At 43.6% G+C, this 15344-nt stretch overlaps 1 protein-coding gene across 2 annotated transcripts in view; it reads left to right on the forward strand.

Annotated features, from left to right (window-relative positions):
• Positions 1–11299, forward strand: part of LOC132821696 (sialic acid-binding Ig-like lectin 15) — a 56065-nt gene extending 44766 nt beyond the window's left edge. For both annotated transcript variants that reach the window (XM_060834405.1, XM_060834412.1), the window contains exons 2-4: positions 2025–2126; positions 3423–3462; positions 4629–11299. In XM_060834405.1, coding sequence (XP_060690388.1) covers positions 2025–2126; positions 3423–3462; positions 4629–4755 — 269 coding nt within the window. In that variant the 3' untranslated portion in view covers positions 4756–11299. The remainder of the gene's footprint in view (positions 1–2024; positions 2127–3422; positions 3463–4628) is intronic.
• The last annotated feature ends 4045 nt before the right edge of the window (positions 11300–15344 follow it).

Below are 15344 nucleotides of genomic sequence, written 5' to 3' on the forward strand. Positions count from 1 at the left end.
TCCCTCCAATCATCCATTACTACTCCCATGGAGAGTGAGGATTCAGAGATCATCACCAGAGGAGCAGCAATCTCATTCCTCGCTTCCCATAGTAACCTTGGATATATCTGATCCGGCCCTGGACACTTATCTCTCTTGATGCTTCCCAGAATTTTTACCATTTTGATGTTCGTCCTTCCTCAGCTGCTCAAGGAAATGTCTCAGTAGTGAGTGGGACAGAGGAAGATTCAGTTACTTTATCCTGTATCTTCAGGAGCTGGGACTCCCACGCCCCTGACCACTGTTACCTGGATGAGGAAGGAGGCCTCCCAACACTTCATTACATTTACAGCCCAATCACAAGGAACTTGGACAACTGTACACAGTGGAAATCGGTACGAGCTCATCGGGAACCCAGAGGAGGGAAACACCTCAAACTGATTCTCAGTATCTGATCTAGAAAGAGACACGGGTGTGGGTTTATGGTAAGAAATCATTCTGGATGGGAGACAACAATTGATCATATAATCGTTGGATGGTTAATCCAACACCCAGGTAATGTTCTGGGAGTAGGATTCAAATCCTACCATGGCAGATGGTGGAATTTGAAATTAATAAAATTCTCAAAGTAAGAGTCAAAAGCTGACTATGTGACCACTGTTTATTGTTGTAAAAACCCATCTGGTTCACTAATGATCTTTCGTGAAGGGAACTGTCATCCTAACCTGGCCTGGCCTACTTGTGACTCCAGACACACAGCAATGTGGTTTATTCTTAACTAATAGGGATGAGTAATCAATGCTGCCCTACCCAATGTCCTTCTCATCCTGTAATTTAATGAATATGAAGAAGTATTCCGTCTGTAGAGGGTGTACAGTGAGAGTGCAGCAGGTTCTGTGAATTTTTAATGATTTGGTCATTGAAACTAAAATATTAACCCTGTTTCTCTCCATAGGTGGGGTCTGGCCTGCTGAGTATTTACAGCATTTTGATTTTTATTTCAAATTTCCAACATCTGCAGTATTTTGCTTTTGTGTTTGAAATTTGACTTTTTAAACATTTAATGTAATTTGATGTGTTGATCCTTTTAGGTACATTCTGATGTCAGTATTGAAAGGCATTGACACACTCAGAATATTCAGTTCAATCTTCAAACGATCCAAAGTTAAACTGACAATGGGATCATCTCCTCGAGCAGGAAGGTGCTGCAGAGTAATGTGTCCCTCTTGGTTACAATGAAAGTGTTCACACCTTCATCGGGAATAGTTCCATCAGTGCAAGTACATTCCCCCAGTTTCTGTCTGACTGTGTGAGGCATCACAGCCACATGGGACCTATCCTAGCCCTGCATTCACACATGGGTTATAAAAGGAGATAGTGGTATACTGCTGCTGTCACTGGGCAACTAATCCAGACACTCATGTCTGGGGCCATGAGTTCAAATCCTACCACGGCGGAAGGTGAAAGATAAATGAAATTTTAAACATTTGGAATTTAAATGAAAAAGTAACCTTATGGTCACATGTGACCACTGTTGACAGTTGGGAAAGTTCATTTGAATCAGTCAGGTCCTTTACAGTATGAAATCTGCCTTCCTTACTTGGTCTGGCCTACATGTAGGACACAGGACAGGGTGGGATGGTAGATCAGTGCTCAGTAATGGGTGCCCTTGTGTTGGTGAGTCAAGACTGGGTCCAGGAAATACCCTGCAGAATGTTTTAAAGTATCCATCTAACCTTATATTCTGTATCACAGAATTAAGCAGTTGCCTCCTTCAGGAGTTGTTCTGAACTGCAATGCACTGCCTGAAAGGCCAATGGAAATAGATTTAATAGAGTGATCTTTCAGGCGATAATTGGGTAAGTATTTGGAGGGGAGCACATTCCTGGTCTGTGGGAAACAGCAGGTGAGAGTGTTGAACTGGTTTGCCCCATTACAGAACATCCTGTTTGTACATTTCACCTCTTGCTCTGTAACCCTGCTACAAGTTTCACTGCAGCAACATGGAGGGATTCCTGAATAATGCTGTTCTTGCTGTTTTACAGTGAACAGGACTGAGCCCACCACTGTATATCTGCCAGTCATTCCAACACTTCTCATCCTGCCCATCTGCTTCATAATCTTCATCAACTTCAGCAACAAAGGAGGTGGGTTCATGGAGAATGAGGTTTGATAAAACAGTATGGTTCTGTCATAACAAGAGGGAGGGGTGCACAGGAGATTCACCAGGATGTTGCCTGGGATGGAGCCTTGTTGTGAGTGATTTAACATTGAGGCTGTTTCACAAGGAGATCCATTTAAACCCATTCCATTGAACTCTGATGGATCAATCCCCATTCTCCTCCCATCACTGTTGAATCTCAATGCGCTAAAATATCTTTTCATTCACTCCCATTTGACAGAATCACAACAACCCACATCTTTTGCATTCATTCCCACTTTGTACAGACTCTCAAACAGAACAGAAAGGAAGTTGCAGTTCACCACATTATTCTTATGTGATTTATTGTTCAAGTGGCTTTTGAGAGTTTGCTGGATAAAGGCATAGACACGGTGGCTCAGATAGTCTGAGTAACAGAGCTATATTTGGGGAGGAATGGTAACATGGACTCCTCTTCTGGCCTGTGCAGTGAGTGCAATGTTCAGGCACTGATCTGTTTTGGGACTGCCCTCATTACTTGTCTTTGCTCTGGCTGAACAAATTGAACAGGCAGGATGTCTGAGGAATATTGAAGGCCTCAGAATCCTGAGCTCAGTTATGTCAGTGCTGAAGACCTTGAGACGTTTAAATTCTGATCCTTATCTTCATGGCCTCTCCCTCCGTTTCTTTGTCAGTTGCATTTTGGCTTCATAGAGAGAAGTTTTGATACAGGAGCAGGAATGTCTTGCTGTAATTGTACAAGGTCTTGGAGAAACCACACCTGGAGGACTGGGTGAGGTTCTGGTCCCCTTATGGGAGGAAGGATGTTCTGGCATTGGACAGAGTGCAATGAAGGTTTCTCAGACAGACTCCTGGGATTTCAGGGCTGATGTATGAAGAGAGATTGGATCGGTTCGGATGGTATTCACTGGAGTTTGGAAAAATGAGGGGGATCTCAGGGAAATGTGTGAAATTTCAGTAAAACTCGACGAGGTAAATGTAGGAAAGATGTTTCCAGTGACCGGGGAGACAAAAACCAATGGTCACTGTCAAAGGATATGGGGTAGACCATTCAGGATTGACATGGAGAGTAGTCCCTTTGGAGTTACTGTGATCCTGTGGAGTTCTCTGTCACAGAAAGCAGTTGAGGCCAAAGCAAAGAATGTTTTTAAGAAGGCGTTAGAGTTCTTGAGGATAAAGGGATGAAAGTGTATGGGGGGAAAACATTTCCAATTGTGGAGACAATGTGACAAATTTGTTCATAATTTTACAAAATATTTATGAAACTTTTTTTTCTCTTCAGGGTGTTCACAGCAAATCAAGAGAACGACACCTTTGAAAAGGTAAGGTAGTCAGTGACTGACACGAGAGTAGCGGTAGAAATTCTCTGAGTCGAGAGTGTGGTGTTGGAAAAGCACAGCAGGTCAGGCAGCTTCCGAGGAGCAGGAGAATCGATGTTTCGGGCAAAAGCTCTTCATCAGGAAGCTCTCACTTTTGCTCTAGTTCAGGGTTGTATTGAATATCTCCTTTTCAGAGACAGAATGCAGCCTCCTGCTAATGATCTCCGAATGTGTTATTTTCCTGCTTACAAGTTGCTCAAACACTCACTGGGAAAATGAGAGGTAAATGACAGAGAAATAAATTCTGAACAGAATTGGTCAATTTCTGGCTGTTTGTAAGTTTTCAGCTCCAGGTTAATCTGAGAGCTCTATTCTGCAAATCAATCTACAATTCATCCTTGTATAAAACGAAAGTGTTCCCCATTTTTCTCACAGTGGTCACTTTGAGTTGTCATGGCTGTTTCATGGAGGGAAAGATTGGAATGTTATCACTTGCAGTGAGTGCTGAGGATAAAAAGGACCTTTTTTGTGAATCCTACTATTTCTCCCTTGCCCTCCGAGCAGCTGAATTTTCACTGGGTGGGAACGTGGTTTCCTGATCATCCCCCACTTTCCAAGATTTCCATGTTCTGTAGCATCCTCCAAAGTTACAGCAGATGGGAAGCCCTTGCAGGAATTTTCCCCACATCTCCAACACCCTCCCTCCCTGCCTTGTAACCAGTTGCTCAAAGCTGACCCTTGGGTGCTTTGGTACATTCTGGTACCAAGGCAGAACTGTTTCTGGTGGTGAATTCTTCAAGGGTGACATGGGTGAGTTGTGTCTAAATCTGAACATTTTGTTTATTCATTTGCCGGTCGTGAGCATCTCTGATTGGGCCAGCATTGACTACCTGTCCACAGTTGCCCTTGAGAAGGTGGGGGTGAGCTGCCTTCATGAACTGCTCCAGTCGGTGTTCTGGAGGTAAGAGCCACAGAGCCCTTAGGGAGGGATTTCCAGGATTTTGATCCAGCAACAGTTCCCCACCACCTTCTCATGGACAGCTAGGAGCAGCCAGCCCGACCCATGACCTGTGAGGGGATAAGCAAAAAGATAGGATTCTTGTTACTGTGACCTGGGGATTATGCCATTAGCTTCCTCTGAATATTAATGTTCCTTGTATGTATTTCAGGAATGATCCAGGGTCATCCAGCATTCCTGAGCCTCATCAGGCCCAGCAGCCGTTGGCCTCAGGTACTGGCTGTACTCGAACTGACCAATCACCATCCATTTCAGACACTGTAACATCGAGTGTGTGAAGCATCAACACAGTGGACAGACATGCAGTGACAGAGTACCATCCTCACTGTACAGCCTGACCACTTTGGACTAACTCTCTTCCCATTCCGTGTGACCCAGTGAAAAGCAGCATGTTTCCCATTGAGAGCATCACTACTTTTCTTTTGGTTTCTTCACTTTTGGTTTGGAACTGTGATTTTAAAGTTGAGAATTAAAGTTTGAAAAATAGGTTGTTTGACAAAAGATGAGAGAAGAAAAGGGAAACATTGCTGTTGGAATATGGTCTGGAAAACTAACGCAGGTTAATTCAAGGTCATTGTCATTGTCATCGGTGATTACTCACTCATGAGTGTTATCATCTACTGAGGAAATTTGTACCCCTTTTCATAGGTTCTGTGGGTCTTTGTGTGAATCCTGGAGCCACATCTCCAACCACATATTTGTTGTGTGTTTCTTAGATGTGGAACAAAGAACAAAGAAAATTACAACACAGGAACAGGCCCTTCAGCCCTCCAAGCCTGTACTGCTCCAGATCCTTTGTCTAAACCCGTCACCTATTTTCTAAGGATCTGTACCCCTCTGCTCTCGCCCATTCATGTCTCTGTCTCGATACATCTTAAATGTATCATGCCCACCTCTACCACCTCCGCTGGCAACCCGTTCCAGGCACTCACCACCAATCTGCGTAAAGAACCTTCCACACATATCTCCCTTAATCTTAGAACATAGAGCATCGAACAGTACAGCACAGAACAGGCCCTGCAGCCCTCAATGTTGTGCTGACCTGTAAAATATTCTAAGCCCGTCTGCCTACACTATCACATCATTATCCATGTGCTTATCCAAGGATTGTTTAAATCTCCCTAATGTGGCTGAGTTAACTACATTAGCAGGTTGGGCATTCCACACCCTTATCACTCTGAGTAAAGAACCTGCCTCTAAAATCTGTCTTAAATATATCACCCCTCAATTTGTAGTTATGCCCCCTCGTACAAGCTGATATCATTATCTGAGGAAAAAGGCGCTCACTTTCTACTCTATCTCATCCTCTGATCATCTTGTATGTCTCTATCAAATCCCCTCTTAGCCTTCTTCTTTCCAATGAGAACAGACTGAAGTCTCTCAGCCTTTCCTCATAAGACCTTCCCTCCAGACCAGGCAACATCCTGGTAAATTTCCTCTGCTTCTTTTCCAATGCTTCCACATCCTTCCTGTAATGGGGCGACCAGAACTGTACACAATATTCCGAGTGCAGCCACACTAGCATTTTGTACAGTTGCAGAATGACATTGCAGCTCCAGAACTCAATCCCTCTACCAATGAAACCTAACACACGGAATGCCTTCTTAACAGCACAATCAACCTGGGTGGCAACTTTCAGCGATCTATGTACATGGACTCCAAGATCCCTCTGCACATCCACACTACCAAGAATCTTTCCATTGACCCATTACTCTGCCTTCCAGTTATTCTTTCCAATGTGAACCACCTCATATTTTGCTGCAGTGAACCCCATTTGTCACCTCTCAGCCCAGTTCTGCAGTTTATCCAAGTCCCCCTGCAACCTGTAGCATTCTTCCACACTGTTCACCACTCCACCAATTCAGTGTCATCTGTAAACTTACTAACCCGTCCACCTATGCCTGCGTCTGAGTCATTTACAAAAATGACTTCCAATTAACCCTGTTGGACTATAACCTGGTGTTGTGTGATATTTAACTTTGTACACCCCAGTCCAACACCGGCATCTCCAAATTATAAAAATGACAAACAGCAGTGGTCCCAAAACAGATCGTTGTGGCACACCACGAGTAACTGGACTCCAGGCTAAATATTTTCCATCAACCATCACTCATTGCCTCCTTTCAGAAAGCCAGTTTCTAATTCAAACTGCTAAATCACCCTCAATCCCATGCCTCTGCATTTTCTCCAACAGACTACCATGTGGAACCTTATCAAAGGCTTTACTGAAGTCCATGTACACCACGTCAACTGCCCTACCCTCACCTACATGCTTGGTCACCATCTCAAAACATTCAATGAGGTTTGTGAGACATGACCTGCCCTTGGCGAAACCATGTTGAATATCTGCAATCAAATTATTGCTAGCTAGATGATGATAAATCTTATCTCTTATAATCTTTTCCAAAACCTTTCCTACAACAGAAGTCAGACTCACTGGTCTATAATTACCTGGTCATCCCTCCTGCCCTCCTTGATCAAGGGCACAACATTTGCAATCCTCCAGTCCTCTGGTTCTAAACCTGTAGACAGTGATGACTCAAATATCAAAGCCAAAGCTTCTGCTATCTCCTCCATAACTTCCCAGAGAATCCTTGGATAAATCCCATCCAGCCCAGGGGAACTTGTCTACTTTCACACTTTCTAGAATTGATCTTGTATCTCTTTCATCTCCTCTACAATGTTCTCCTTATCCTGAGTGAAAACCGATGAGAAATGTTCATTTAGCACATCTCTGATCTCCACAGGGTCCACACTCAACTTCCCACTTCTGTCTTTGACTGGCCCTATTCCTACCTTAGTCATCCTTTTATTCCTCACACATCTCTAGAAAGATTTAGGGTTTTCCTTTATTCTACCTGCTAAAAACTGATCATGTCCTCTCTTTGCTCTTCTTAACTCTCTTTAAATCTTTCCTAGCTAATCTGTATCTCTCCATCACTTCATCTGAACCATCTTGTCTCATCAACATATAAGCCTCCTTTTTGCAATTAACAAGAGATGCAATTTCTGTAGTAAACCACGGTTCCCTTACCTTACAACTTCCTCCCTGCCTGACAGGGACATACCTATCAAGGACACGCAATATCTGATCATTAAACCAGCTCCACATTTCTATTGTCCCCATCCCCTGCATTTTGATAACCCATTCTCTGCATCCGAATTCTTGACTAATTGTGTTCTTCTTGCCCTTGCCCCATCGATAAACCTTGACTTGTGGCATGTACCTATCGCTTTCCATCGTTAAACTAAACATAACTGAATTATGGTCACTCTCTCCAAAGTGCTCACTTACAACTAAATCAAACACCTGGCCTGGTTCATTACCATGCACCAGATCCAGTGTGGCCTCCCCTCTTGTCGGCCCCTCGACATACTGTGTCAAGAAACCCTTCTGTACACATTGGTCAAAAACTGATCCAACCGAAGTACTAGAGTTATAGCATTTCCAGTCAATGTTGGGGAAATTAAAGTCCCTCTTAATGATCACCCTATTCCTTTCACTCCTACCCAGAATCGTTTTGCCAATCCTCTCCTCCACTTCCCTGGAGCTCTGCAGAGACCTATAAAAAAAAACTCCCAGCAGTGTGACCTCTCCTCTCCTGCTTCTAACCTTAGCCAATACTACCTCAGGAGTAGTATGGTGTCAAAAGTTCTTTCAGCCACCATTATACTTTCCTTGATGAACAAGGCTACACCTCCCTCTCTTTTACCGCCTTGCCTGTTCTTAATGAATGATCTGAATTCTGAAAACCTGCAACATCCATTCCTCACCCTGGTCTATCCATGTATCCAAAATGGCCACAACATCGAAATCCCAGGTACCCATCCGTACTGCAAGCTCACCTACCGTATTCCGGATACTCCTGGCATTGAAGTAGACACACTTCAAACCAGCTTGCTGTCTGCCAGCACACTCCTGTGACCGTGTAATCCTGCCCGTGTCCTCCCCACTCTCATCCTCCTGTCTACTGGAACTACACTTCAGGTTCCCATCCCTCTCTTTAAACCCACCCAATCAGCACCAGCAAATTTTCCACCCAGGATATTAGTACCCCTCTGGTTCAAGTGAAGACCGTCCTGTTTGTGCAAGTTGCACCTTCCCCAGAATGAGCCCCAATTATCCAAGTACCTGAAACCCTCCCTCCTACACCATCTCTGTTCCCCTGATATCTCTCCATATTCCTTGCCTTGCTATCATGTGGCACAGGTAACAAACCAGAGATAACAAATCTGTTTGTTCTAGATCTCAGCTTCCACCCTAGCTCCCTGAAATCCTGCCTTACATCCCTATCCCTCTTTCTACCTATGTTGTTGGTCCCTACATAGACCACGACTTGCGGCTGGTCACTCTCTCCCTTCAGGACCCCAAAGATACGATCTGATACATCATAGACCCTGGCACCTGGGAGGAACACACCAACTGTGAGTCTCATCAATTCCCAACAAAAAGACTTTTCCCCTGTCACTTTGAACTCATGACGCCTCGTAACTGAGACCCCACTCCGGGAAAAAGCTTCTTGCTATCCACCCTGTCTATACCTCTCATGATTTTGTAGACTCAATCAGGTGCCCCTCAACCTCTGTCTTCCTAATGAAAATAATCCTAATCTGCTCAACCTCTTTTCATAGCTAGCACCCCATTATACCAGACAATATCCTGGTGAACCTCGTTTGCTCCCTCTCCAAAGCATCCACATCCTTTTGGTTACATGGCGACCAGATGGGTACATAACATTCCAAACATGGCCGAACCGAAATCTTATACAACCATAACCTGACCTACCAACTCCTGTACTCAATACCCAGCCTGATAAAGGAAACCATGCTGTATACCTTCTCGAGCAATCTATCGAACTGCATTGTAACCTTCAGGGGACAATGGATCTGAACACCCAGATCTCTCTGTGCATTAATTTTCAGCAGGGCTTGTCCATTTACCATAATGTTTGCTCTTGAATTGGATCTTCTAAAATGCATCACCTCGCATTTACCTGGATTAAACTCCATCTGCCATTTCTCTGCTCAACTCTCCAATTTATCTATATTCTGCTGAATTCTCTGACTGTCCCCTTCACTATCTGCTACTCCACCAATCTTAGTGTCACCTGCAAACTTGGAATGAGCTGACAGCGGAAGTCGTTGAGGTGGATAGATTATCAACATTTAAAAGGCATTTGGGTAAATACGTGTCCAGGAAAGGATTAGAAGGATATGGGTCAAGTGCAGAGAAATGGGGTTAGTGTGGACAGACATTTTGGTGGGCATGGACCATTTGGGGCAAAGGGCCTGTCTCTGTGCTGTAGGACTCCATGACTCTATAGCTCTATCTGCAGAAGCGATCTGTATTGACCAGTGACTTTGGAATTCAAGCAAGAGGTACATCCAATGTACCTGGAAGAGAACTCATCATCCAAGGATTTCATAAAGGCCTGACGTTTATCAGTAAAATGGTCATCAAACTGGAAAATCACAATTCTTTTATTTTTCTCATTTATCTTAACTCTGCATGTGTGTGTATGTCTGCACACATATTTGTGAGAGATGTCTGATTGGATGTTTATAATCAATGAAGATTGGGCTTAGGTGGTCGATATTAATTAGATTGCCTTATAGTTTTGGATATTGGTTTGCTCAGATAACAAATCTACATCCAGAACCTTAACCTGAACTACAAATTGACTCAAAACATGCTATTGCCTTATAGTTTATCTGTGCTCAGTTTTGTTCTTCAGAATGAATTGTTAATTTTTGTTAAAATTGTAGACTTGGTGTCCAAGATGTGTTCTTTGTCATGTCTCAGTCAGAATCATTCAGTCATTTTGAGGATCATTGAATGTTTTCTTTTCATTGTGTTGTGTATCCAGTGATAGTGAGGTGGGTTTGGTTTGGCTTCTATCCCTGTTTCATAACATTCCAGAAAGGGATCTGATTGGTTTCTTTAGATTATTATCTGAGCAATGAAGATTAAAACTCCTTTCCTCGGTCACTGGCTCTAGATGGATTCTTGAACAATAACCATTTCTGATTTTCTGAATCGTCAGGCCCGTTCCTTGCTGTTTCGAACTGTTTATGGCCGGTCTGTATGGATCAAGGAAAAGAGTCCAATCACACATCCCAAATGACTCCCATAGCTGGGCTGTTGAGGGGGCTCTGAAGATCAGGTTTATGCTCTGTTGAAATGGGGTTCAATTCTCACCACGGCAACTTGTGGAATTTAATTAATAAATCTGGAATTGAAGCCTTGTTCTTCCTGATGGTGGCCATCTGAATTATCATCATATGTTGCTCAAAAAAAACCCTGTTTCACTAATGTCCTTCAGGGAAACAAATCCACCATCTTTCCCCCATCTGCCCTCCAGGTAACTTCTGATCCCACTTCAAACTTCAGTGTGACCTTTTCGGACAGATTGAATGCAATGTGTCTGACTCTGTCCTTGTCTCTGAAATGGCCAAGCAAGCCTCACAGTTCAAGGACAGTTAGGGATGGGGAACAAATACTGGCCTTGCCAGCGAGACCCACATGCCTTGAACGAATTTTAAAAATCTACCTAATCTGTTTTCACTCTCTGCTCAGTCCCTGCACCCTCTAACACCTGGCCCTGCCTCACTTCACTCTCTCTACCCTTATTTCCCTTTGACCCTCCCCTAGCAACCAATATCCCACTTGCTCCAATCTCATCTCTGCAAGTGTAGGAGGTCTGCTTTGTTGATGTTACCTTTGCCAAGTGTGTGCTTATGCGATGCTGCTGTATTGGAGCAGTTGATGAGCAGTTGTTAAATAATATATTATTTTGTTAAGTATTTTATTAAAGGTAAAGTAATGCCAATTCTTTTTTTTCATTTGTATTTAAATTGTGATGTCAGAATAAATTGAGTTTTGCTGAAAGGTGAATAGTTTGACCAATGGAATCACATCTCGAGTGCAATGCCTTGAACTTGCATTTAAACAAGAAAGAAATTAGGATCAAAGCTATCTCCTTGATATGTTTTGAGGTGGTTTGATCTGGTCCATTACACTACACTTCGGATCTTCATATTCCCTGCAAGTACTGAAATTCTGTCCTGTCCACTTGAGTCCAGGTCATACACACAGCTCAAAAAGAGCCTTGTTTCAGCACACGTCCCTCCAGTCTGAAATACAAACACTCGCCGCAGTGAATTGAAAAATGACAAAGAGCGGTGGATGTTGGAAATCAGAAACAAAAACAGAAATTGCTGGTGAAACCCAGCCCAGCACCTTCTGCAGGTGGGGGACACAGAGTCAGCACATGTTCCAGGATGGTCTAATCTGGTTAGTGAATACTTTGGAACACACATAGTCACACCAACATCTGACATCTTTTCTCTCACATACAGGGAAAGGACAATGATATTCATATACTAGTAAAAGGAATGACAGTCACATGTCTGTTTGAAGTTTCCTGTTTGTGAATGGTTCCCATTTCATATCCTCCCAACCCCTCAGTCACAGCAGCACTGTACCTGCAAGACACTGATGGGATGAATAGCCCACTTCATTTCCTGTGTCATATGGTCTTCTTCCTGAACAACTCACTCAGCTCCATCACAACTGGCCTTCAAGAGCCAGTTTTCAGTTTATTTCAGACTTTCAAAACAAATTATTCCAGGTATCACCGACCTGGAGAAGGAAGACCAAGGATCAGCATTCTGATCAGCACAAGGATCATCTCAGCAGGTCTTGTGAACAGAGAACCATTGAAAAGGTTTTATGTGGTTTCCTCCTCCCCAAAGACCAGAGCTTAGTTTGTGTTGTGTATCTGTGTGTGTCTGTGCGTGTCTGCATGTGCGTGTGTGCGTGTGTCTGTGTGTCTGTGTGTATATTGGTGTGTGTATGTGTCTGTGTCTATTTGTTTATGTGTGTATGTGTCTGTGTGTGGGGGTGTGTGTGCGTGTGTCTGTGGGTGTATTTGTGTGTCTGTGTGTGTGTCTGTGTGTCTCGATGTGTGTGGATGTGTGTGTGTGTGTGTGTGTGTGTGTGTGTGTTTTCTGACAAAAGGTCCTCTCCTACATGTTGTGTGACTCTATCACCATGCTAAATGTGACAGGTTTTAAACAGATCTAGCAACTCCTGCCTGCACATCCATGAGACACTGTGGGCCATCAGCAGCAGCAACATTGTACTCCAGCACATCTGTAACCTCATAGTCCGGCATCTCCCTCACTCAGCCATTACCATTAAGCCAGGGGATTATTCCAGGTTCACTGGAGAGTGTAGGAGGGCATGTCACAAGCAGCAACAGCCACACCTAAAACTGAGGTGTTAGTCTGGAGAAGTGACCATACAGGTGTACTTGTGTACCAAACAGCACAAGCAGCAAATGGTAGACGGAGCTAAGTGATCCCACAACCAATGGGTTTCCATGAAGGGAGCTGACCAGGCTCTTTAAATTATTATCTGAGCAATGGAGAAGGAAATCCACCTTTAAATTATTATCCGAGCATTGGAGATGGAAATCCACCTTTAAATTATTATCCGAGCATTGGAGATGGAAACCAACCTTTAAGTTATTATCTGAGCGATGGAGATGGAAATCCACTTTTAAATTATTATCTGAGCGATGGAGATGGAAATCTTCTCCTCAGTCCCTGACCCTGGATGGATTCTTGGACAATAACCATTTCCGATTCCCTGAATCATCTGGCTGAGTAACTGGCTCGGCCCGGTCCTTGCTGCTTCGAGCTGTTCACGGCCAGTCTGTCTGCTGCTTCGGTATGGGTCAAGGAAGAGTCCACTTGGGTGTCACACATCTCCAAATGACTCCCAGTAGCTGGGCTGCTGTGGGGAACCTGAGGGTCAGGTTCATGCTCTGGGGAGAGGGGTTCAATTTTCACCATGGCAACTTGTAGAATTTACATTTAATTATCAAATCTGGAATTGTAAACTCAACTGTGTGATGGTGACCATCTGAATTAACATCAATTGTTGTTTAAAGATAGAAACTGTTTCACTAATGTCCTGCAGGGAAGCAAATCTACCATCTTGACCCAAGCTGCCCAACAGGTGACTTCAGATTCCCATTTCAAGCCTCAGTGTGTCCTTTTGGAGCGATTGAATGCAATGTGTCGGACTCTGACCTGCTGCCCTCTGAAATGGCCAAGCAAGCCTCTCACTTCAAGGGTGTTCAGGGATGGGCAACAAACGCTGGCCTTGCCTGTGAGACCCACGTGCCTTGCACGGATATGAAAACGACTGAATCTGTTCTCATCATCTTCTCACTCCCTGCACCCTCTAATATTTGTTCCTGCCTTACCTCAACTCTCTCCTATCATCCAATATCGTCCCTGCTCCAATCACATCTCTCATGAATGTTTTGGACAGTCTGTGTGGTCCTACCCAGAATGAAACATATGACCAGAAGAAATTGGGGCAGAGGTAAACCATTCAACCCCTCAAGCCTGCTCCAACATTCAGGAAGATCTTGGCTGATTTGTTTGTGCTTCATATTCCACATTTTCACCTCGATTCCCCGGATTCACAAGAATCTGTCCATCACTACCTTTAAAAATATTCCATGACCCTACCTCCACGGCTTCCTGAGGCAAAGAATTCCAACATCACACAACTGTCCGGGAAAACAGGACACCAACATTGGTGATGGAGTGGACAGTGAAGAAGGTTATCTCAGAGTAAAATGGGAACTTGATCAGTGGAATGATGGGCCGAGGAATGGCAGATGGAGTTTAATCGAGACAAATGTGAGGTGTTACATTTTGGAAAGGCAAATCAGAGTAGGACATACACACTTAATGGTTAGGTTCTGGGGAGTGTTGCCAAGCAAAGAGACTTTAGAGTACAGACTCACAGTTCCCGAATGATGGAGTTGCAAGTAGAGCTGGTTAGTGATGAAGGTATTTGGTATGCTTGCCATTATTGGGCAGTGCATTAAGTATAGGAGTTGGGATGTCATACTGTGGCTATATAGTGCACTGATTTGGCCAATTTTATCATGCTGCATTCAGTTCTGGTCTCCCTGCTATAGGAAGGATGAAGGGAAACTTGAAAGGGTTCAGAAAAGATTTACAAGGTTGTTGTCAGGGTTGAAGGGTTTGAGATTTCGGAAGAGCCTGAGGAGGCCGGGGCTGTTTTCCCTGGACTGTTCAAAGCTGAGGGGTGACCTGAGAGAAGTTAAAATCATGAAGGGCGTGGATGGAGCTCCACCATAGTGGAGTTCAAAACTAGAGGGCATAATTTTAAAGTGAGAGGGAAAGATTTAAAAGGGGTAACGTTTTCCCGCAAAGGGCATTGCATGTATGTGATGAGCTGCCAGAGGAAGTGATGGAGGCTGGTACAATTGCAACATTTAAGAGGCATCTTGACGGGAATATGAACAGGAAAGGTATATCCATAGCAGGATATGGATGAAATGCTGGCAGATGGGACCAGATTAATTTAGGATATCTGGATGGTATAGAAGTGTTGGACTGAAGGGTCTATGGCCATGTTGTACATCTCTATGACTCTAAAAACATTTACGATATTATACATTTCAATCAAGTGATCCCTGTTGTGTGTGAATTACCACAAACTTCGTTTAATTTGGATACATATTAAGAAATCTTCGAGACAATGAAATATTGAACCATCTTCCCAAAGTTTATTGCATATAGCAATAAAATAGGACTCCTTAAAAAAAACAAGTTAAGCCTCACGATTCAACTTAGCTAGTCCCTGATTTTTGGTGGAATTTAGTCTACGATTCTAACCAATAGCATCTGTCTCTGGATATCCAAGGTCCAATCCTTTTGCTGAATTGTTCTCTGGAGTTCTGCTACTGTAAAATTCTGAAGGTGAATTCTTACAGGATTTTACTTCATGTGGAGTTTCTGATGTGACATTATTGAG

The sequence above is a fragment of the Hemiscyllium ocellatum genome, chromosome 2, assembly GCF_020745735.1.
Source record: "Hemiscyllium ocellatum isolate sHemOce1 chromosome 2, sHemOce1.pat.X.cur, whole genome shotgun sequence".
Taxonomy (NCBI): domain Eukaryota; kingdom Metazoa; phylum Chordata; class Chondrichthyes; order Orectolobiformes; family Hemiscylliidae; genus Hemiscyllium; species Hemiscyllium ocellatum.